This window comes from Vipera ursinii, assembly GCF_947247035.1.
Source record: "Vipera ursinii genome assembly, chromosome: 10".
In the NCBI taxonomy this organism is placed as follows: domain Eukaryota; kingdom Metazoa; phylum Chordata; class Lepidosauria; order Squamata; family Viperidae; genus Vipera; species Vipera ursinii.
In genome coordinates, this window is record NC_139520.1 from 4185365 (window position 1) to 4209612 (window position 24248).

Consider the following 24248-nt stretch of genomic DNA (forward strand, 5'->3'; position numbering starts at 1 on the left):
AATCAGTCACCTTAAACAAATGCGCAGGTACCCATCTTGTGTAGTCAAGAGGCAGGGACAGCATAGTTGCCTTTGCATGACAGAACTGCCCTCAGTTAAAAATCAGGAGTCTCTTCCAACTGACAAGTTACCTGTAAGTTTCTGAGCTTAGCTGAAAAGGTGCCATCAGACTCTTGGTTATTTTTATTTTTTTGCTACTGCAAAGTAACCTAGTTCTCTCTCCTCTTTGGCCCATCTCTGCATGGTTTATTTAATTCAGTTTTCCGAGTTAGCATAAGACAGAACCATAGCTGACTACGTTGGCTGGTTATTATACAGAGGCGATTAATTTAAGGCAACCGTGTGGAATGACTACTGCAAGTCCAAAGAAGAACAAAACTGTATTTTCCTTGTAAGGTGGGCTGATGGGAAGATTGCTTTATGAATGAAAAAAATGACCCTCCAGAGACTTGGCCCTAGGCATTGCAGGTCGGGAGGGAAACCGAGGCTGCCTCCAAGTCAACTCCGCAGATTAACTGTTGGGGCTCCTGCGCATGGCCAAACAAGCACATCTTTGGAAGCTCATGTGCTACTCTTTTTTCCAAAGGCCAAAGCAGCGGAGAGTTGCCTTTGGATTGCTTCCCCCCCCCACACGTTGCATGTCCCCAATTTGGCTGCTTAGCCACTCGAGTCCCAAAGGCAGAGTATCTAAATGAGGGCCACCCATTCTACTCAGCGGGTGCAGAATTTGGACCGGTAGTGCCAATGTACTGGGAGGCAGCAGACTGGGAGAAAACGGCCAACCTCTCTCTGAAAGGCCGCACTGTCCGGGGCAGCTGGAGACTGGCACCTTCTATAAATGGCTGCATTAAGGACAGGGATGAGTTTTCAAGGCTGTGGTTAAAGCCAAGTTCCAAGGCAGGAATTCTAGGTCATCACTACACAAACACCCACAACTCCCACTGAGCACTCACAACCTCCCCAAATAAGCACTGAGCCAGCATTGGGCTCGCAGGCTGCTCAGAAACGCCCCTTCCTAACTCCAGATGCAGAGGCTGCCTGCCCAAACTCTGCTTCGTTATTTGGAAGACTCCGAAGCCGACCTCCAGACTAGCCAGCATTTGTAGCTAATCAAGTCTTTATTGATTACAAACCCGGTGGCCTTGAAATAAAAACCCTCTGGGACAGGAGTTCCTGCAGACAGATTGTGTGCTGAAGCAGCAGCTTCCCAGTTGGAGAAAGGCAGAAAGGGGAGGGGGGGAAGAGAGCTGGTGCTCCCACGGGGGAGGGGGGCTTCAGGCCAGGAAGATCTCCTGAAGAGCTGGGGGGGTTCAGACAAGCAGATTTCCCCAAGAGAGACACCTTGCAAAGCCGGGAGGGTTTTCTGTGTCCCAGCCACGGTGTCCCTTCTGCGGCCAAGGCTTTAGGCACTAAACTGGCCGAGGCGGGGCAGAGGGCGAGGCCAAGCTAAGCCCCTCCGTGGTCACATCGGGAGCGTAAGGCACTCTGACGAGGAGGAGCTTCCTCAGCTTCCGGCCCTGTGGAAGTAGCTGCCCAGGGAAGCTTTCCATTATGAGCAAAAATGACAATGATATTTCCCTCCATCCATCCAGGAGTTGGAATTCTAGAAAGAAACCAAAAAAGATCCAGGGTGGAGGGCATTCAGTTACCAAAGCAGAGGAACATCCTAAAGTGCATCTGAGAATGGCAAAGGAGGAAGGGCTGCTGGGAAGGAGGGCTTGGAGTTCCTGGAAGGATTCCCCCCCTCCCCAAAGGCAGGGCCAGCATGCAAAGAGACACAAGAGGTACACAGAAGAGGTCCTGAAGACACACACAGGACAGAGAGAGACACACACACACACACACACACACACACACACAGAAATACTTGGCAGGCAGTGCAGAAAATGGAAGTGGGGGTGTAAATCCTCACTCAAACCTTTGCAGGAAGGCGATGCAAGGCGGTGAAGGAGCAGATCTCTTTGGCACAAAGGGCAAAGAGCTTGGATAACCAAAAAACCAGGCCCCTCTATGGGGATAGGTGATGGGAACCGTAGTGCAACCCAACCCGAGTGGCACCAACTGGGGAAGCCTGGCTGTCCCCACTGTCTTCTCTGATCCTCCGGCCTCGTCTTCTCCCGAGGCCTGAAACCTGAAGGGGAGCGGCCAGCAATTCTGCCCCTCTTCCCAAGCAGGCCAGGCCGGACTTCAGGGCGCTGCAGCCTGGCCAGGCTGAGAGGAAGAGGCACGGAGAGGACGAGGGTCAGGCCTTGCTGGGCTAAACTGCCCTCGTCCTGGCAGCCTGAAAATGGCACCCTGGGCTGTCAGTAAGCGAGGCCTGAGCAGACTCCCGCGAGGAGTCAAGATCGCCTGCCCTCCTCGTAAAGGGAATCTTTCGCAAGCAGATCTGTTTGGAAAACACTGTCCTCTGCTGCTCATCCCAGGATGGGAAAGGGGCAGGTGAAGAGGTGCAGCTACCCCTTGACTGGCAGAGGGGACAGATGGCCAGCAGAACGAAAGCAGGGCAAGGAGAAAGGCCATCGAAACCTCTGGAACAGAACCCCCCTCCCCAACATCCCCTCCCCGGCCTCCATCCGGAGGGAAGCTGAAAGAGGAGATGGAGGCTTAGAACGCACGGGTTGGCTGGCCAGGAGGGAAGGCAACCTACAACATGGTGAAGCAGGACAGGAGGGGGAGGGGGAAGGCTACTCGTCTTCCTGGACAAGACTTCCCTCCCTGTGGGGGGCCGGGGGTGGGGTGGGGTCGGGAGAAGAAGAGGCAAAGCATGAAGCCGGCCAGAAGCACCACAGGGGGACTTCATTGCTGCTTATCTTCACTTCCCACCAAGCCAAAAGCTGCAGTGCTGAAGCATTTTGCTTTCTGGCAGAACCTTGCATCTCTCATGGGGGGGGAAGGGGGGGTTGGAGCTCCAAAAAAAACGACAGGGAAGGAGGTCTCCAGGCGGGTTGTTGATTGCCCAACCTCAGGCTGATGAGAGGATCACCAGGGTGGGGGCTGCAGTGCTAGTATCGCCGTTGCCAAATACAGAGTTTAGACTGGGGGTGGAGATGAGGGGGAAAACGGTTAGATCCCGAGGCAAGTTGCATGTTGGATCCGCCTTAAAAACGAAGGAGCAAGATGCTTACCCCAAAGTCTTCACCCTCTCTGACCCCTCCCCCAATCGCTTCAGCGAGACACCCCCCACACACACACACGCACGGGCGCGCCTCGTCTATTGCACAAACCACACATCTGCAAGGAAATGGCCTTCTCCAGCGTGGCTGCCTCGCAGAGACTCGTCTTCCATGTCTGTGCTGAGAATTCTGGGAGTTGAAGTCCACGTCTCCGGACACCCAAGATGGAGTCGGCCATGACAGAACAGCAACACGAGAGGCAGCAGAACCAAAAGCAGATCCCGTGAAATAGATCCCAAAGAGGAGGCAGAGGAGGAAATGAGTGACATCAGGCAGCTCTACTCCTAATCTGAGGGACTTCCGTTTCCAAGATCGATGTAGATGCACGTCAAAGCTACTAAGGACCACAGAACGCACCCTCTACTGCAGTGGAGATAAAGATGAGACCATCCTCTTGCCGTTTCTACTGGCCCTCTGGAGGGTGGCTGGTAGCGACAGGACCAGGATGCAGAACGTTTTCGTGTGGGCAAATCTCTGAAGGATGTTGGCAGGTGCCAGAAAGCAGGTGCCCACAACCCACGGCCCACCACCAGGCCGTGAGCTGTTTAAAACCAGGCCGCCTGAAGTGGCAAGCAAGCTCGCGTGGGCGTCTCCCTTTCCGCAAGCAGCAGGCAAGTGCATGCGCGCGTGCTCCGCTTGCGCCAGTGGCAGGCACACATGCACGCCGTTCGCCCGGAACCATCCCCTCTCCCCCCACCCCACCCCATTGGTCCGCAAAGCCGGAAAGGTTGGGGAATTCTGGCCTAAAGGAGCAACAGATTTCAAACTGCAGGCCACTCCAGATCCCAAGAGGTCCTGCCAAGTTCCCAAGACCTCAAACTCTCCGTGAGGGCTGAGGGACTCGGGAAGTCTCTGCTTGCACCTGCCCATCGTAAATACCCCTTTAGATTGGGAGCTGCAGGATCGCTTTGGGAAAGGAAGGAAGGGTCAAAATATACAACACATAACAGACCAGAAAAGTCCAAAGAGCAATGTGGGAAAAGTCTGGCGCTTCGTGGGGCTACTTTCCCTGGAAGCCGCTGAACTCCATCTCGTCCTTGCGCCGGCGGGAGGTGAACAGAGAGCTGAAGGGGTACAGCTTGGCCTTGGCTTGGAAGCGCTGCCCCGCAATGTCGATCTCGTATTCGCCCCGGTTAACAAAGTCCGGGGTGACCAGCTGCTCCTTGCCGGTCTCGGGGTCCGGGTTGTGAACGAAGCCCAGGCAAACGTGCCGCTCCAGCGTGTAGCTGTAAGCGCTGCTGGTCGTCTTGCCCACGTAGCAGCCGTTGCGATAGATGGGCTCCCCCCACCAGGGCCACAAGTCCAGGTCCGTGTTATGGTCTTCGAGGATGAACATGGTGAAGCGCTTGTAGACCCCTTCCTGCTTCTGAGCCATCAGCGCGTCCCTCCCGATGAAATCCATGCCCTGCCGAGAGAGACACGTCAGGAGACGGGATTCGATCCGCTTCAGCTCTTTCTTCGACTTACTGCTGGGAAAGAACCACTGGCAAGCAACCCAGTCACAATGTTGTGATGACCTAGAAGCATACTCTCGTGGCTGCATCTCTCCTATCTAAGCTTCATGAGCTGACAGCCTGATATTGGCGACTGAGCCTTGTGAGAAACTTCAGCCAGCCAAGGTCAACTATTGATATGCAGAGCTGGGAATTGAGAACCTGTTTCCCAAACAATAAAGACATTTACCGAGGGATTGGGGGGGGGGGAGAGAGGAAACCTTACTTTGCATTGTTTGTGCAGGAAAACCTCAGATTCAGCTTAGTCTACTTCTGTAACCATATAAGCTTCAGTAAATATACTCTTGGCAAGAACAAATGGCCAGGAGTCTTTCTTTGCTAGATGACTGAGTGGGACGGTTGACACATACTTGATACGAAGTTTACTTTGTATTTCTCCCAAGAGCTATGAAGAAAGTCAATACTGTTTTCGGGGGTAGGGGAAAATGACAGAAACTTCCCCAGGCCACCCAGGGCATCTGTGGTTGTAATGCAGAAGTTGGCTACAACTTTGGAGGGGGGGGGGCATAACGTCACCAAAACAGCTGGGCTGAAATGTTGGGTCTGTTCCAATCCCGATTCTTGACGATTAACACCTTAAATGCTCCTGCCGTGGGGGTTTGGGGGTTAAAGCAAGGGGGTCCAACCTTGGCAACTTTTAAGACTTGTGGACTTCAATTCCCAGAATTGGGGAATTCTGGGAGTTGACGTCCGCAAGTCTTAAAGCTGCCAAATTTGGAGAGCCTGACTGAAAGGAATGAATGTCCTTAAAACTTTCCCCCAATTTTGGGGAGCATGAGTGGTATGTTGAGGACTCCTGGCCCACTCCAAATCCACATGTCTAACTCGGAGCCTGTTGCTGCCCTGTCGCAATCCTGAAAGTCAGAAGGCAGGCAGCCCCAGTGCTAGGAACTCCCACCACTCCCACCCAGCCTACCGTTCGGGAAGCACCCCTCACCTTGTCTAGCTTCACCCGGAATTCTCGCCCACATTCCATAGGGCTGGTGAAAGCATCCAGATCTTGGCCCCAGAAGGCAAAAAACTTCTCAATGCGCAAGCTGCGGAGGGCGTAATAGCCAGCGTTCCGGATCCCGTACTTCTGCCCCACGCTCATCACCTCGTTGTACACATGGAGGGCATACTGCAGGGGGGGGGGCGGAAGGAGAGGAGGGGGCATTTAAATCACCCTGGTCAGAGGCAGTCTGGACACCAAAGGCTGACAGCGTCCCTCCGTCACTTGTCTCAACAGCCCTTGGCCTCATGTCTCTTCAAGATGCAAGTCTTGGCCAGTGGCGCTGAAAAGATGGCAGACGAGCTCAGCATAGACCAGGGGTAGGCAACCTCGGCTCTTTTATGACTCGTGGACTTCAACTCCCAGAATTCCTGAGCCAGTCATGCTGAGGAGAAAGGGAGAGGTTTCCAAGATGAGCCAGGCTGGCTCAGGAATTCTGGGAGTTGAAGTCCACCAGTCATAAAAGAGCCAAGGTGAACTACCCCTGGCATAGACCAACCTGCCCAACATGGCCTCCAAGCACCACTCCCATACACAAACTTTCCTAACTTAATTTAGGAACCTGAAAAGATGATACAGGCACTGTCGAGGTACTTTTTAGCCAAAGCTCTTCAACAAAAAAATGTGGATTACATCGTGCCATCTGGGGATTAGCCCCTTAGGTGCAAGCCCCCCAACAGAGTGGAGACCGACCTTCGAACTACAAGCCCCACTCACCTCGATGGGGATGTAAAGCATGAAGCCGGGCTCCCCCGTGTGCGTCATACTCATGACCCGGATGCCATTGGCGTAGCCGACACTCATCTCCTGCAGAAAGAAGGACCGTGGCATTTATAACAACAAAAATCCAAAGACAAAAGGAAACTGTTGTTCACCGTTAAGGAAACCAGCAAGGAGCAGTTTTAAACTGGAGGGAAGCAAAGTGACACTCTCCACCAGAAAAAAAAAACTGGCCCAGCAGACTTGCAAGATGGCGGGAGGGGCACGCCTGCTCTCTGGTCTTAAAACACACAACATATTCTAGGCCAGCCTTTTTTCAACTCTGGCAACTTTAAGACAAGTGGACTTCAACTCCCAGAATTCCTCAGCCAGCTGTGCCACACTCCCCAGCAGTCCCCCCACCCCATCCCCTGCACTCCTTATCTAAGCCTCCTGCCTCTTCCCACTTAACAACCTACATGGTCCTGGGGCTAAAGCTACAACAGGGACTGCCAGGATTGCCGTCGCTAAGTGATACAAAAATCTGGGGTCATACTTTATGACCGCATCATTTAGCAAGGGCAATCCCAATCTGAACTGCCACCATACTCAAGGATTACCCCTATTGAGGTGAACCGTGGTGGCACCGTGGCTAGAATGCAGCATTGCAGGCTGACTCTGCCCACCGCCAGCAGTTCGATCTGACCAGCTCAAAGTTGACTCAGCCTTCCATCCTTCTGAGGTCGGTAAAATGAGGACCCAGATTGTTGGGGACAATCTGCTGACTCTGTAAACCGCTTAGAGAGGGCTGTAAAGCGCTGTGAAGTGGGATATAAGTCTAAGGGCTACTGCTAAGTGCTATTGATTCATTTGCACAAAAAGAAAGATGGAAGAGTAGATACAAAAAGCCCATTTGTTCATTGAGACACCTCATAATTGACACAAGCTGGCCTACGACAAGCAAAGCCATTGGGGAAGCCTGCAAGCAAAGTTGCAACTAGCAACCACGTGATTCCTCTGCTTAATGATGAATTTCCTCTTCCCAATTGTAGTCGTAAATCGAGGACTATCTGTAAAATATCTGCAGAAGCAGGAAGAAAGTTGCTAGATGAAATGGGAAAGTCACCTGCCTTACAAAAGAGGGAAGGGAAATGTTCGGGCGTCATTGGCGCATAGGAGAGCTCTGACAGGACGTCCATGGCACGTGGGCCAATCAGATTCAAGGCTAAGGGAAACACAAGGAAAATAATTCGGCATCAGGGACAATTGCAGAACAGGAAATCTTGCCCCATTACGTCCCTCACTCTTCTCATTGCAGCTTGTCAGCTCAACACAAATCCGCAAAGGCTGGGAAAGGATTTGGAACCTGAAATTGGATTTTACCCGGGTGAGACGAGACTACTTCAATGGGAAAAGATACCTGGAGACCCTAACACATGTTCTTGGATCTTGTCGAACTGAAGGCTTCTCATATCAGCCTTTCAAATCAAGACCCCAGCTCTGCCAAATTGTGAAGCCCAGGCCGAGCCACTGTCCTCATCCAGATTTTGTGTTAGGCCTCTGAGATATGAGAGCAACATTAACTTTCCACCCCATATTCTGGCAGCCATGGATGGGCCTGGGAGAGCCAGTCTGGTCTAGTGCAGGGGTAGGCAACCTTGGCTCTTTTATGACTGGTGGACTTCAACTCCCAGAATTCCTGAGCCAGCCATGCTGAGGCGAAAGGGAGAGGTTTCAAAGCTGAGCCATGCAGGCTCAGGAATTCTGGGAGTTGAAGTCCACGAGTCATGAAGGGGCCATAGTTCCCCCATGGTGGCTCAGGAATTCTGGGAGTTGAAGTCCACGAGTCATAAAAGAGCCAAGGTTGCCTACCCCTAGCCTAGGCCTACGCCGCTTTATGACTCGTGGACTTCAACTCCCAGAATTCCTGAGCCAGCATGGCTCAGCTTGGAAACCTCTCCCTTTCCCCTCAGCATGGCTGGCTCAGGAATTCTGGGAGTTGAAGTCCACGAGTCATAAAAGAGCCAAGGTGGCCTACCCCTGGTCTAGTGGTTAAGGCACCAAACTAGAAACTAGGCGATGGGGAATTATAGTCCTGCCTTAGGCATAAAAGCTGGAGGATGACTTTGGGCCAGTCACTGTTTCTTAGCCCAACCCACCACCCAGGATTGTTGTTGTGAGGCAAACAGGAGCAGAAGGAGTGTGTGTTGGATATGTTCACTGCCTTGTGTAATTTTTCAAAAATAATAAAAGAAGGGATACAAATAAATAAAAGTCGCCAACTTGGATCTGCCTCTGACACACTAACCAAGAGACACAACAGTCCTTGTGAATCTGGAACAGATTAAAACCTATTTGTTATATTTATGGTTTTAGCTCTGAAAAATATTACATGTGAAACAGCCCGAAGGGGAAACAAATCAGGCTTGGCTCAGTTTCAGGAACCCAGAGAGCTGAGGTTATTAGCTCCCAGATGCCAACCAGGTGGGCAAGGAACCCTGACTCCCATGACTGGAGACCCATCCTGGAACAAAGTCACCAAGGAGTGACATGTCTGAACGTTGCAAACAAAAGAGCAGAGCAGCTTGCAGAATCTGAGCTTCCCTCGGAGAAGGACCCTGCCCTGGTCCAGAGGAGTTCCAGACCCCTCCAGCTGGGCCGGCATCTGGCAGCTCCCCTCACCTGTGTATTTCCAGGTGACATCTTCCAAGAAGAGGTTGCGGTCTTCAGGCATGTGCTTCTTCAACCAGGCCCAGCAGTGAACCTGCTGGTCTGTGGGGGAAATCATGAAGAAGCTGCAGTAGGAAAGACAGGAGACGCGCTTAAGCCCAAAGGGGGACAGTTTTTATACAAGGCCTTTGAAAAGATGCCATCAGGTAACACTTCGTTACTTATTCCACCAGGCAGAGAGTCATGCCTGGGATGCTGAAGATGCTTCCCCAGCAGAAGTCTGTGGAATGTCAGCCTCAGGAAAAAGACAGGCACCGCCTGAGCACCCGGAACAGTCGGACGATGTAAGGCTTCCCAGCCCCCAGCCCCAGAAGGAGAGCAGAGACGCCCTATGTGGCTTCCTCTTATTTATTTCCTTTTTCTTAACTGCCCTCTCCCTGTCTTGCCAAGCAAGGAAGTAAATCTCTTCAATAATGAAAGCTGACTTCAGTCTAATTGAAGAGGCAACTCTGACCTATGTTCCCTTTGCTGGAAACAACCGTCTGATCTCTGGCTCTCGTGCGACATTCGTGCAGCTTCTGCTTGTGAAATTCTGTACTGGCTGACAATCCTGATCCAGCTCTTGGATCCTTGGACTGATTTTGGACTATTCCTCTGCACTCTCCTATTTTAAAAAGCTAACCGTTTAGGCAAGCATTTGTCAGAGACTCTTGTTTTGGTTTGCAGGCTTTGGCTGCTGTTATCTCTTTGACCTAAAGTAAAGTCTGAATTATCATCACAACCGTGTGTGAGTCAATATTTGGAAGCAGGAGCCAGGCACAGAAATTGGCAGCACCTTTTCCTAATAACCCATTTTATTAAACAGCTGTGGTGTCATCATGCAAATGATGCCACACTGAGTGTATCATTCTGAGGTCCTCATGGCTTCAAGCAGATTCTGGGTATGGATGGTAAGTCACAAAAGGCCCCACAGGCTGAAGCCAGCCAAATATCCAGGCTACAGGTGGGAGACCCTACCAGCGTTTGTTCACGCGGGCTATGCTGCAGTCGTTCTCGTATCCTCCGTTGTGATTGAGCATCCCCGTGTGCACAATATGCCCAACTGGCACGTCCAGGTCGTTGGAGAAGAGATACTGCAGAATGTCCAAAGCCTGTCCCCCTGTGGACTGCAGCGGATGAGAGAAGGAACACAAAACATAAGAACAGCTTGACAGAAGAGGCCAATGCACATCAGATGCCAGCACTTTAGTACTCACTGTGGCCAACCTGATGCCTATCAGCTGCCTGCAGGAGGAGACAGAGACATGGTGTTTCCTGGCACTATTCGCCTATACTGGCATTTGGAGCCCAACTGCCTCTGATCCAGAGATAACTTGGTATCTGGATATTAACAACCACCACACCTGTCCAGCACTTCTATGAACAATTTAAATAAAAGTTCCACATCCAGAGGAAATCTATTTGTGAACCACTGGTTCCCAGGAACAAAAAGGAAGGAGCTAAAACTATGAAAAGTCTTTAACCTTAAACCATGTTTGATGGATCACAGTGTTTGTGCTTTGAGTTTAATCTAAAAATAATCTCTAGCTTCTTAAGGCAGAGAATGGCTTCACATATTACACTAAGTTAGGACTTACCCTACTCCAAATTGGTGGCATTTGCAAATGACACTAAGTAATAGACTTACATTTGCGTTCACAAAATGTTACCAAGCCAAAACCAAAGTCTAAAACGTATGTCTGAGGACAGGAACCGGTGTCAGACCTGCCTCAACCTGGGCTCCTAAGTAAAAATGATCCTTAACTCCATTGGTTGAGAAAGATGTAGTTTACTAAGAGATGTTTTGGAAACAGTCACTGGGTTGGCATTCTTCTCCCAGGGCAAGGACTTGGAAGGGTCCTCGCAGTTCAATTTCACTTTCCCACAGGCCCTCGCCCTCCCTTCCAGCCCCCTACCCCACCCCCAGGATTCAGGGCAGACTGGCAGAGAGGTGGCAGTTCTGACACCCTGCACGCAAACACGCAAACCTTACAAATGAAAAGGAAAGCTCTGGAGGAAGCACTTACGCTTATCTCAAACTTGGTGAAGGAGGACATGTCAATGACACACACGGCCTCTTTGCAGCACTTGACCTCTGCCCCCACAATGTCAAACCAGTCCGGCTTGTAAAACGTCTTGCTCTGATCCAGATCCAGCAAATCTGCAGGAGAGGAAGCGCGAGGCTTAGCGTGGTTCCCCCATACGTGGCTCTCTCAGGCCTCAGGGGCGCACCCAGGGGGAATCGCTCTCACCTTTCCCCGCAGGGACAAAGTATTTTGCCCTCTCAAAGCCGTGCTTCTCCATCCACCTGGCTCCCTGGGCGTCCAGCCGGTCGTAAAGGGGAGACGTGCGGAGTTGCCGGCCAGTCTGGAAATCCCAGCGGGGAACTTTTAGGTCATAAATCAGGGCTGGAGAGGGGCCACAGAACCACAGAATCAATGTGCTGGAATTATCCTCCCAGTCCAGATAGAATATCCTTTACAATTATCCAAACACCCAGCTCAAACTTTAACAGAAAAAAATGCAAATTCAAGAAGCTCCTCGTGGTTTTTGGATTTGGAAACGTTGTTCCTACTGTTTTCTCTAACTGATCTAACCTGTGGATTCCTTGGTGCTCTCTGAACTTGATTGCTTTCTTACATTTCAAGGCCCGACTAGATGGCATCTTCCCTGGACAATGCTCAGTGCTTCAGAGAGCACCAAGGACTCGACGATTCAGTCCTGAGCTACATTTTTTTTCTTCTGTAGGTATTTTCCTAATCTCTTAGCCAGCGCAGGTAGTCAGGAAAAAAAGCATATCATTTCTTTCTTCCTCTCACTGTGACCTATGGTGTAATAAGGCCTCCGCTGACTACGTCTAGCTTTAACGTGGAAATTGAAGCCAGGATGTTTAGCTGGTCTGAACAACTGAAAGCCAACTATAGTTAATACGAGCCTGCCTGAAAGATGATTCCGCAAGAAGTTCCAAACCGCTTAATTCTACTCAAAAGGCCAAGAAGAGTTTTGTTTGCTCTTTCTTGGTAATATAGTAATGATGATAAGCAAAATTAATACCAATAATAATAGGCACCTTGGGTGCGATCCCAAAACCTCTGGAGCACCATTTGAATTGATAGCATGGACAAAATCGCCACTGGTCATTTGCAAAAGGCAGCTTTAGTCAGGACAGCTTACATCCTGCAGCGATACCATCAAGCAACGCCTGCCTATCCCAGGTGGACAAAAATGCCAAATCCAGCTGGCTGACTGTGCAGCCAACGGAAATAGTAATTATTTATTTCCACCCACTGAGAGACAGCTTCCAAAGTCTGGAGCTTCCTGGCATGGCTGTGCTGAGAGCCTCCAACAAAGGAACCCCCGGCTGCCTGCCAGGAATCGGCCGCAACCCCTCGCCCATCTCCATCAGCCACCTGGCGAGCCCCAGGAACGTGAGAGGCAGGCGGGGCCCTAGGCTACTTACGCATCACTTCCATGACCCGGTGACGGAGGAAGGTGCGACTGCTTTGCAGAGCCCCGAAGCGCTTCAGGTCCAAGGGCCAGACATTGTCAGAGGGGTAGCCATTCACCATCCATTCAGCCAGGAACCTGTTTTATCGAAAAGGCAAGAGCTGAAAAGGGCTGCAGAGGCTGGCCGTTCGTAGCACAAACTGTGTCCAAGCACCCCTGACAGCTGGCTTTCGAGTGGCCTGAAGCTATCCAGACAATCCCATCGCTCCAAGTTCGCGATTCCAGACCGCGCGATAAATGCAAAGAAAAGCAACGGAGGAACTCAAAAGAGGCAACTCATGGGCCACAACCCTACGCAGCCCACAGCATTTGGGGCAGCATCCCGGAACGGCCAACAATGCTGCTTTCCGCCCAGAAGGATAAACACAGGCCTTGTTTTGCACAAACTAGAAACAAAGGAAAAGGGACGTATCCATGATCTAGAAAAAAAAATGTGATTCAACCACTTTGAAAACTGAAGTCACGTAAATGAAAGAAAAATAGTACGCATCCGTAAAAATAGGAATGTCAGTCCTAAATACTTTTACATCTCACAAACAAGTCCATAAAACTTACTAGCCTTCTATTATTAAAAGGGCTGCGAAAGCCCCTTCTTCACAGTACTGTGATGTAGGACAATGGCCCGCAACCTTTGGGGCTCCTGGAACCGGTTCCACGGAGAGAAGTTTTTCCATGGAGCGAAGGGGCCGTGGTTTTGCATGCCTGTTCTGTTTCAGCCAACAACCGGCCCTGTTTGTGTGTCAGGGACAACCCCTTTTTCCTTTTAACAATCGATAGGCTGGAAAAAACCCAACCCAAATTTATTTACAGTTCCAAATAATAAAGTTTTTCAAACAAAAAAGCAGCAGAATATTTTCTTCAACCAAAAATACATGATTCAAAACATCCAACAAAGAGTCAAACAAGTCAAAGAGATTAGCAAGAACAGACCAGGATTCTCTTTGAATGTCTCCAAACAGTTGCCTTCAGCAACCAGCCCCACCCACACCTTCCCCTTTTATTATCTGTCCCAAGGCGTGGTTTCTCACTGCCTTCTCCTCTTCTCACTGAGTTGCCTCATTGATTTTCTCTGCTCTGCTGGATTGCCTTCTGCTTCTAGATTCAGCTGTGACTCCTCTGAGTCCAACAACTCATCCTCACACAGCTGAGCCTCATGAGGAACACGACTGGAGGGGCCAGGCTGAGAGTCCTGCAGTGCATCAGAGCCTCCCTCCGACACCGAAGGCTCTCCACACACCCCCTCCTCAGATTCCTCAGACTCAACTGCTGGAAGCACAGGCTGACACTGAATCACAACAGTGCCTGCCTGCACCCCACAGATGGGGCTTCATATGTTTCTGGCATGCTGCAGACCAGTGCGGGTCCACAGGCCGGGGATTGGGGACCCCAGATGTAGGATATTAGCCCTTCAGCAAGTTAAGGAAAAAGAAAGGAGTCTTTGTGGATTTTACTCCACTAGACATCTCCCTTTCAGTAAGGACTGAAAAAAAATCACTTCTTTACACAGAAACCATCACCCCCAAGTTTTACCTCCACCCTCCTTCCTCGATAGGAAATGAGTCCACTTACTTGCCTGCTCCACCTGCAAAAGATGTACCGGCCGCATTCATTCCCGCTAGGACGAAGTAGCCCTGTCTGGTGGGGGATTCTCCCATGATGCACCGCATGTCTGGAGTAAAGGATTCTGGGCAATTCACCAGCTGCACGATCTCCAGGGCCTCCATATCTGGCATCCTCCGCAGCAAGGCACTCAGGAGTGGCTCTAAACCCCCAAGATAGAGCAGACAATTATCCCCACCGACGGCAGAGAAGAGAGTGGGCAGGCCTCCTGTCCCACCGCCCCAAGAGTGCGCCGCCTCCAACAGTGACATTTACAGGTGTTTCCTCAGAGCAAAGCAGGTTTCTAGCCCAGCCTGCCTTCTACAGGCAGTCCTTGACTTACAACATTTTATTTAGTGACAATTCGAAGTTACAACAGCATCCAAAAAGTGAATTATGACCATTTTTCACACTTACAACTGTTGCACTATCCCCGGGGTCAGGAGATCAAAATTCAGACGCTTGGCAACTGACTCACATTTATGACGGTCGCAGTGTCCTGGGGTCATGTGATCCCCTTTTGTGACCTTCTGACAAGCGAAGGCAGTGGGGGAGCCAGATTCAGTTAACAATGAATGTGTTAAATGCTACTAACTTAAGAAGTGCAGCGGTTCACTTAACAACTGTGGCAAGAAAAGTCGTAAAACGGGGCAAAGCTCACTTAACAAATGTCTCGATTAGCAACAGAAATGTTGGCCTCAATTATTGTCATAAGTCGAGGACTACCTGTATTCTGTTTGGCAAAGGTGCCTTAGCAACGTCTCCAAACTGCTTTGCTCAGACATCCAGAAAATCGTTCTTTATTTTTTTTGTCAGCTTCAATTTTGATGGGCAGCATCAAAATGGAGTAAACAAATAAAAATAAATTAGTAAAAACTGGCATTCCTTTTACACCAACAGCCTGGCTGCCTTACCAAAGTGATCCCAGTCTTCCTGCAAGTTTTGTATCTCCAGCTGATTCTTGCCCTCGGTGAAAATGGGCTTGGGATTCTTTTCAAAGCCGCCCGAGAGGATCCCCCCTTGCCAGCTGCGAATGTAGATCCTCCCGTCAAGGTCCACAACAGCTGCCGAGAAGAGAAGCACATGCTTGAACCCAGGGAGAAAAGCGGGATGCCGGGGGGGGGGGGGGTGGGCAGAGAGAGAGACGGACTCTTGCTTGCTTGCTATGGGCCCACCGCACACAGAACTCCTGCACCAGGGCCAGGCTGCCTTCTCCTGCAGCCGAGGGCAGAGAATTAAGGCTGCGGGCCAGACAGTCTCTAGCGAAGGGAATCGCAGCCGTTCTGCTCCTGGAATGCTCTTGTACTGCTCTCTGCTCATGCAGGCTGTTTCAAAATGTCAGCACAAGCAAAGGGCACCTCAAAGCCTTTGTCTTCGCTCTTCTCCAGAGCTGCTGGAGCTCTTGGGCCAAGGTTTTCCTCAACAAGCACTTAGGAAGTTAAAGAAACTGCCCTGGCTGACACCCTCAGGTCTCACGTCAAGCCTTTTAAGCCTGTTCATACCCTTTACCTCAGGGGTGTCCAACCGTGGCAACCTGAAGACAGGTGGACTTCAAGTCCCAGAATTCCACCTGTCTTAAAATCGCCAAGGTTGGGAAACACTGATGTCAAGGGCTCTGATTTTAACATTAAAAGGGAGACCGCTGCATCACTTCCGGTGGTCATAAAAGAGCCAGGCAGGTGTTAGGAGGACCTGTGCGATGAGGAGGTAAAGCAGGATGGGAAATGATTGGTCTCTTTCCCTGCACTCCCCTGAAATGGAAATTAAATCAACCCCTCCCCAGCCACGCACGAAAAGCTTATCTACGAAGGCAGAGGCAAAGAATTAAACAAACAACGCTGTCCCGTTTCAGCGGAACCCGAGTTCGGCCTGGAACATGGTCAGATGCACTGAGGTGGTAACTCCTCAGAAGGTCTCGTACTTGCATCACTTCTGGGGAATGGCTGGCTGGGGAATCCTGGGAGTTGAAGTCCACAAGTCTTCCAAGTTCCCAAGGTTGGACCCCCTTGAACTCAAGGGCGAGAAATCTGTGGTGCCCCAAGTGTCCAACTGGCAGACAGTCAGCCTGTATCCAAGCCCCCTGTCCCTGGAGTGGATGGCCCCCGGACACAACTGGAGCGCCTTGGGCTTCCAGCCCTTCCTTGGCATGTGGACGCCAAGCACCTCTACACTGAACACCCACGGCCTGCCGTTGTGCCAAAGCCCAAGCACCTGCAACACAGCGCAAGAGAAGGTTCCTCACTTGGAGTGCTACTCTCCAGGGGGGTCTTCAGGGGGCGCGTCAGAAGGTAGAAGTGCTCGCAGGCGTGAAGCGGGATGCTGACCGGCTCCTCATTGGAAAGGCCGAGCTCGTAAGCCCACTGAAAAGCAAAGCGGGCAACTTAAAAGTCAAGGGCAGATTTTACGTCAAAGGGGCTCACTCTTCAAACTGTGCTGCCCGGTTTCAAAGACATATTTCAACCCATTGTTTAAAAGCAGGAGTAAAAAAACACCATAATAAAAAAAAACCTCAAAGCCCCACAAATAATAAAAACCCAGAAAAATTAGAAATGTATGTAAGTTGGTTTGTAGTCTTGAGGGCTGAAACAACTGTTAATTTTCAATATTTTGTCCCCAAAAGACACTTAACATTTAATCCATTAGGAATTTCTTTCATCAAACTGAAAACTATGGAAACTAAATGTGAGTAAAATGAAAAAAAAGTGCTGCAGAACACTTTTTATGTTGTGTTAATCTTTTCGGACAATATTATTTCCCATACTTTTAAATATCATTGATGCAAAGAAAGTTGTTTTGCCATAATAAAGTGTCTAGAACGCAGCAGATAACAATTACCGAATTCACTTTTTATGCTGCATCATAAGGACTGGGGAAAATTAACAGAAAATTCAAGCAGAACAAGTAGATATAAACTCCAGAATTAGTAACATGGAATAGGATTACAATCTTTCCAGCTCAATCTAGAATTAGTTATTTTAAGAAGCAGCGTTAGTATCATCTACAAACTCTTTTTGATCAGTTCTGGGACTTGCTCTAGTAGAGGGGGAATTTTAGTTAATGGGATAGTTGCCAAAGAAACACTGATGATAATACTGTATATCTAATATGTAGTACAAGGAAGAAAGGTTGCAGGATTGATGTGAACAACTGCCTGGGAAGAAGAAGCAAGGATCTGTTCTTTACACCTCTGTCTCCAGTGTCAAAATACATAAGGAACAAGCTATTTATTATTTCAGTTTACAGCCTGTTTTTCAACTGGTGTAGCACACCAACAGTTAGCAAATATCGGCTAATGGTTTAAACACTCACTGCATAACTAGTGTTCTGATCACAGAACCCAAACAGAACGGTGAGAAAAGCAGACAGATAACCTTCTCGTGGGCTCCTCCAATCTTCAGGCAACTATATGCCTACAACAAGGAGCCCTCCCCACGCCATCCACTCGCCCCCTGCCCTCGATCCCACCAGCCACCCACCCTATTTAGCACAACTGCAACCCAGTCTTAATGACGTGAGCAGCTTGCCAAGTTGAACGAGTCCCAGCCACCTAAAATCTGTTGGATAGGTCTACTTTGTCAGGCAGCCCCGAACCCACCAAAGAGAAGACCAGCCGTGATCAGGAGAGGCTGGCCAACAAGCCCCACAGTCCAATCAGGGTCTCACCTGCCCAGCACAGTTAACGAAGTATGGGCACTCAATCATCCCTCTGTCCGTCTCCACTCCAGTTACACAGCCCTTCTGGCCCAAAACGTGGATCAGACTGGTTCGCTCGTGGATCTGAACGCCTGGGAAGAGGAGAGGAAGTTGGGTGATCTCTGGTGATCCATTGCAAGGCAAAGCTTTCACTGTCTCTCTTGGACTTTGCTCACCCAAAGTGCCATACTGCAAGGAACACAACTCGACGCAACCTCATTTCCACTCACGTTCCTCGACAAACCTAGCTTGAATGCTGCCTTTGAAAGGATATCATCTCGCAGCAAAACACCTTGACGCAGATGTAGGCAAAAGCCACGCTCAGGTGCTGCCTGGACATCTTGAGCAAATTCTGCCAGAATCAGAAAAGACTATACGCCACTAACTTTGAGCTGACCCAGAAGGGCAGTCCTGGTGCTCTTAAGCAAAGGTGGGAGTTTGTGGACAGGATCTCAGCTCCAGAACTGCGTCTGCAGGTAAGAAGACCTTTTGTGGCATTCAAAACTAAGGAATTCAGCTGCAAAGCAGCAATGAAGCAAAATGCAAACATGGAGACAGGATAATTGTAGATCCAGGCTGGTGCAATGGTTAGAATGCAGTATTGCAAGCTAATTCTGCCGACTGCCAGGAGTTTGATCCTGACCGGCTCAAGGTTGACTGAGCTTTCCGTCCTTCTGAGGTGGATAAAATGAGGACCCAGATTGTTGGGGGCAACAGGCTGACTCTGCAAACTGCTTAGATAGGACTGTAAAGCACTACAAAGTGCTATCTATATAAGTCTAAGTGCTAATGCTATTACTGAGAAGAAATTAGTTAAGCCTTATTTGAAGTTTTTCTGCAACCAGGCGGCCTATTTGGCACAGTTTGTTGACCTACCACAGTTACAGTTGTGGCCAATGGGACTGTATCACCACTAAATTGGGAAGGACTCAACTTTCAGCCTCTTGAAAGTGGTGAGGGGATGTTAGTCATTATCTGAGTGACACTGTCATGGTTTGTAACTGACTTTGTGTCACAAATAAGCAAAGAGCATTTAGGGTAACGAACTAAGGAATTTCTTTTTTTTAAAAAAAAAAGAGTCCAAGAGAGCCATCAGGGTTATTTTGTAATCCGAGCCCAAGAACATCTTCAGAAATCCTGCTCAAATTCTGTGGGACCTCTTGGCCCTGCAAGGCCACCAGATACGGCCTCCTCTTGCTCACTACAAAGACCACGATGCTGCTTTGGAAAACAGCTGCCCTCTGCGACGCCAACTTCAATTCACTCCATGTCCTGATGCCAACGTCCCTTGCTGTCACTGAAGGGTGAAGGAGGACTCCTAAAAGCCTACAGGAGGCCACCTTCTCCAACGAGGTTCCTCCAGAGACAACTCTCACAACCTCTTGCCCACGGGTGTCCAACTTTGGCAACTTTAGGACTTGCTGGCTGGGGAATTCTGGGAGTTGAAGTCCATAAGCCTTCAAGTTGCCAAGGTTGGAGACTCAATACTGTCTACTCTCAAGGACAGACACTTTCAAGTCAGAGAAAGGTCTTCTCCACCACAAACACCCTCTTGATCTTTCAGCCCAGCCCCTTGAAGCCACACACGGAGGGCTGGGCTTTTTTGTGCCAGCAGTGACACCTTTGTCCAAGAGACCTTCTAAACCTGGTCCTGCTTAGGGTAAAAGCACAGGACACAGTGATAATTTCATTACTCCCGATCAGCTGAAGCTTCCTGGTTTTCAGGATATGGTCCATATCCATCAAACAGAATCTACAAAAGGCTCCCAAAGCAACATGCACCCAAGGCCTTAAAGGAAAGCTGGAGGGGAGCCTATTCTCCCCCCATCTTGGTCACTTTGCAGCATCCTTCCACCACCCCTCCCAAGCAGTGCCCACCCCCTGAGAAAGGAAGCACCGGCAGGACAGGGGGGAGGCTGGGTCATACCGTTTGCTGCAGCCGCGTTGGCCAAAGCGAGGGTCACGTCAGCAGACGATATGACGGCATCCTCGGGCACATGCAGGGCCCCCACCAGGTCGTGGATGTTGATAAAGGGGTGGAGCTGGGCCACTCTCTTTGGCGGGATGAGCTCGCAGGGGATCCCCATGACTCTGCCGGAGACACACAGCAACCATTACACTTGCTCCAGCCAGGCTGGTGAAGGTGCCTCCCCACCAGACGCGCATGTGCGCCAGCTTACTTGAGTCGGGAGGCTATGCGCTTCAGCGAGATCAGCCGGTCTTGGGTCTGAGCTAGTGAGATGGAGCCTGTCCTCATGTAACCTGGAACAAAAAGTAGCCCATGCTCACCCTCCGTGCGGTCCCACCAAAGAGCCATTTCCTGCATGACTTAATTCTTGGATGGGAGAGTAAAGGAAAGAAGCCGGTGTTAGAGCGGGTTTCCCAACCTTGGTGAATTGAATGTGAGCGTCAGCTGCCCATCTTCCTTCTCTGAATCTTGCTAGCAACTGCCATAACCAGGGGGAGGGGGCATTTGGGAGGGGAAGAGCACTGGACACTAACAGGAACCGTAGGTGCCAAAGCGAGCCATTTGCCCTGGGAAAGGAACTTACAACGGCACCTCAGGCACCAGATTCCTAAAACATCGGACCAAGACTGGACTGGACTCCTCTGGCCAGGGGGAGGGCTTTGGACGTTGGGGACTGCTTTCAATATACGATTTTCATACAGTTTTTCATCAGAGTTTGCCTCACTCACGCTGCACTATTCTGTTCTGTTCTATTCTATTCTATTCTGTTCTGTTCTATTCTATTCTATTCCATATTTTCTATTCTGTTCTGTTCTGTTCTGTTCTGTTCTGTTCTGTTCTATTCTATTCTATTCTATTCATTTTCTATCCTATTCATATTTCTATTCTATTCATATTTCTATCCTATTCATTTTCTATTCTATTCTATTCATAATTCTATTCTGTTCATATTCTATTTTCTATTCTAGTGTCTATTCTATTCATAATTCTATTCTATTCTATTCTCTATTTCTTATTCTATTCTATTCTATTCTATTCTATTCTATTCTATTCTATTCTATTCTATTCTATTCTATTCTATTCTACGGTATTCCCCACTCCACCTCTACTCCTGATGCAACTGGAGGGTACCAGGAAGGTAGATACAAGATGTCTTCTTTCCCCAAATGGGAACCTCCAGCGCTTACCTGTTTTCACCCCTGTCTCTTGCTCAAGTTGCTGATAGAGCCTCCTTGAGTAATCAGCCATCTTCAGCTCAATGGACAAATGCCGCACTGTGCTTACAATGCCTGCGCAGAATCGAGTGGAACCAGCTGCCAGCCTGAAAGGGAGAAGCCGGAGCGATGTAGAGAAACTCCAGAGAGAGGAGAACAAGAAGCCCCGAAGCTCAATTGCAAGTTATACGTACTGGTAGTCCCTGACTTACAACCATAATGGAGTCTGCTCATCATGGTCATAAGTTGGGATAATCAAGAAATGGGTTGGTCATATGGGTTCTTTAACTTACCACCATCATTTACATATGACAGAAATTCTGGGCTCTATTACAGTTCTAAGTTAAGGACCACTTTTATGGTAAAACAAGCAGAGATGCGATCCAGAACAAACAGGGGATCAATTCATCCATTCATCCACTGCAGGATGAAGGCCTCTTCTGCAGGTTTCCAACCAATACTGTCGTGTGCTTTCTTTTGCCAGTTGGGCCCGCAATACTTGCTGATGTCGTCGCTCCATCTTGTTTTAGGTCTGTTTTGTGGATGCTTTTTATCAAGGGGGATCCATTCTAGGACTGCCTTGGTCCACCTGCCAACGGCTCTTCTTCCTATGTGACCAGCCCATTTTCATTTCTTTTACTCTCAAAAAGGGGGCTCACACGGAAGGCATAATATAGAAAAGAAGCACCCAGTGCAAAAAAAAGGCATAGTGAGGAAATGTGATCGTTTTTAGAAAATAAATGAAGATGCATTTCAGAACAAATTGTGGAGGGTTTGCCAGGAAGAAGACCAAGGGAGAAATGATTGGACAGAGTTGGTGGCATGCTCAAAAACACAATCCTTTACCTGCCCTGCTCCAGTAAGACAATGTCCTTCCAGCCTAGCTTGGAGAGATGATATGCCACTGATGTGCCCATGATTCCACCACCACAGATAACCACTTGTGCATGTGCTGGCAGGGGCATCGAGTGAGGCTCAGCTCCATTGGAGCTGCTGTGCCGGGAGGCACACAGTCTCCACCACGTCAGAGTCATTCTTTGCCACTGGAGGTCTAATAGTCGCTGGAGAAACATCATGCTGACGGTTAGTCAGTTCTCCAAAGACGCACAGATAAATCTTCACGGCTGCTGCTGGCTCTGCAAAAGAGGAACGTGCCTTTCATTAGGTATGTTTGGAAAATGTGAAGTGACTTCAATGAGATGGTTCAGCAGCAGCAGCAGCAGCAGCATCTCAGGTGTGAACAGATCAGGGCTCCTAAGGTTTTTGGATGGGTGGGAACATGTTAAAACTTTGAGAACAGGATCTGGCCCGTCCTGGAAAACGATGGCAGTGATACTTTATCACAAGCCCTTTTAATTACTTTAGTATTTGGAAGCCACAAACTGAAAAACAAAAACATTGCACACTCTGCTTTTAAAAAGTCAACGAATAAGAAAGGTTGGGGCAAAACTATACTTCCACCAAAATAAAAGAATATGAGCACAACAAAAGTGCATTCTGCAATCACAATAATCCCCCCTCACTACCTCCACTGGGGGATATTGGCCTCACATATACGGGAGCCACTAAACTGAACGGACATGCGAGTTTGCTCAAGTTCAATGGCTGATCCTCTTCGCTTTCTACTTCATATAGATACATTTACATAATATACTTGATCCCAAGCCCACTTAACAAATCATACAACATGCCATGCCCAAGTATGTATTGTACCTTAGTGTGATGCAAAGAAACCCAGGTGAATTTAACCCACAAACCATCAAAACCCATGTCAGTTTGATCTAGTGCAGGGGTAGGCAACCTTGGCTCTTTTATGACTCATGGACTTCAACTCCCAGAATTAGCAGGCTCAGGAATTCTGGGAGTTGAAGTCCATGACTCATAAAAGAGCCGAGGTTGCCTACCCCTGATCTAAGTGAGAATCCAGCCAATAATGCCAGAGAAGAAACGCCACCTGTCTTTCCTGGTTGTGCTTTAGCACAGTTCCATGGGTAAAACAATTTACCTCCTGAATGCCATAAGTACATTTACTACAACAGGGCAGCACTGACTCTAGTCACACCTTGCCCTGAAGTACAAAAGTGATCCCCTAGAAAGGACTTGCAACGTGGCAATAAACGGAAGAGAAGGCAAATCTTTATAAAAAGCCAAGTTTTATATCCAACATACGCTGGATCATGGAGAAAGCTAGGGAGTTCCAGAAAAACATCTACTTCTGCTTCATTGACTATGCTAAAGCCTTTGATTGTGTGGATCATAACAAACTGTGGCAAGTTCTTAAAGAGATGGGCGTACCAGACCATCTTATTTGTCTCTTGAGAAACCTATATGCAGGCCAAGAAGCAACGGTGAGAACTGGACAAGGAACCACTGATTGGTTCAAAATTGGGAAAGGAGTCCGGCAAGGCTGTATACTGTCGCCTTGCCTATTTAACTTATATGCAGAGCACATCATGAGAAAGGCAGGGCTATATGAAACAAAAGTTGGAATTAAGATTGCCGGAAGAAATATCAACAACCTAAGATATGCAGATGATACCACTCTAATGGCAGAAAGTGAAGAAGAACTAAAGAGCCTCGTGTTGCAGGTGAAGAAGGAGAGTGCAAAAGTTGGCTTGAAACTAAACATTAAGAAAACCAAGATCATGGCATTCGGCCCTCTCAATTCCTGGCAAATAGATGGGGAAGAAATGGAGGTAGTGACAGATTTTATTTTCCTGGGCTCCAAGATCACTGCAGATGGGGACTTCAGCCAAGAAATTAAGACGCTTGCTCCTGGGGAGGAAAGCCATGGCAAATCTAGACAGCACACTAAAAAGCAGAGACATCACCCTGCCAACAAAAGTGCGTATAGTCAAGGCTATGGTCTTCCCAGTTGCAATGTATGGCAGTGAAAGTTGGACCATAAAAAAGGCTGAGCGCCAAAGAATGGAGGCCTTTGAACTATGGTGCTGGAGAAGACTCCTGCGAGTTCCTTGGACTGCAAGGCGATCAAACCGGTCAGTCCTAGAGGAGATTGAGGGCAATAGAAGAAGGGGACGACAGAGAATGAGGTGGCTGAATGGAGTCACTGAAGCAGTAGGCGTGGACTCCAGAAGATGGTAGAGGACAGGAAGGCCTGGAGGAACGTTGCCCATGGGGTCGCGATGGGTCGGACACGACTTCGCAGCTAACAACAAC

The 24248-nt window shown here is 49.2% G+C and overlaps 1 protein-coding gene across 1 annotated transcript in view; it reads right to left on the minus strand.

Moving 5' to 3' along the window:
• Positions 1-361: 361 nt before the first annotated feature.
• PDPR (pyruvate dehydrogenase phosphatase regulatory subunit) overlaps positions 362-24248 on the minus strand; it is a 27288-nt gene continuing 3401 nt past the window's right edge. The window contains exons 2-18 of the mRNA XM_083370730.1: positions 21915-22204; positions 21042-21175; positions 20066-20147; positions 19813-19976; positions 17856-17977; positions 16435-16552; positions 15107-15256; positions 14163-14355; positions 12547-12671; positions 11339-11494; positions 11114-11247; positions 10065-10213; positions 9060-9172; positions 7508-7602; positions 6396-6485; positions 5625-5807; positions 362-4578 (exon numbers count right to left, since the gene is read on the minus strand). Of these exons, the coding sequence (XP_083226856.1) occupies positions 4174-4578; positions 5625-5807; positions 6396-6485; positions 7508-7602; positions 9060-9172; positions 10065-10213; positions 11114-11247; positions 11339-11494; positions 12547-12671; positions 14163-14355; positions 15107-15256; positions 16435-16552; positions 17856-17977; positions 19813-19976; positions 20066-20147; positions 21042-21175; positions 21915-22144 (2643 nt within the window). The 5' untranslated portion in view covers positions 22145-22204 and the 3' untranslated portion in view covers positions 362-4173. The remainder of the gene's footprint in view (positions 4579-5624; positions 5808-6395; positions 6486-7507; positions 7603-9059; positions 9173-10064; positions 10214-11113; positions 11248-11338; positions 11495-12546; positions 12672-14162; positions 14356-15106; positions 15257-16434; positions 16553-17855; positions 17978-19812; positions 19977-20065; positions 20148-21041; positions 21176-21914; positions 22205-24248) is intronic.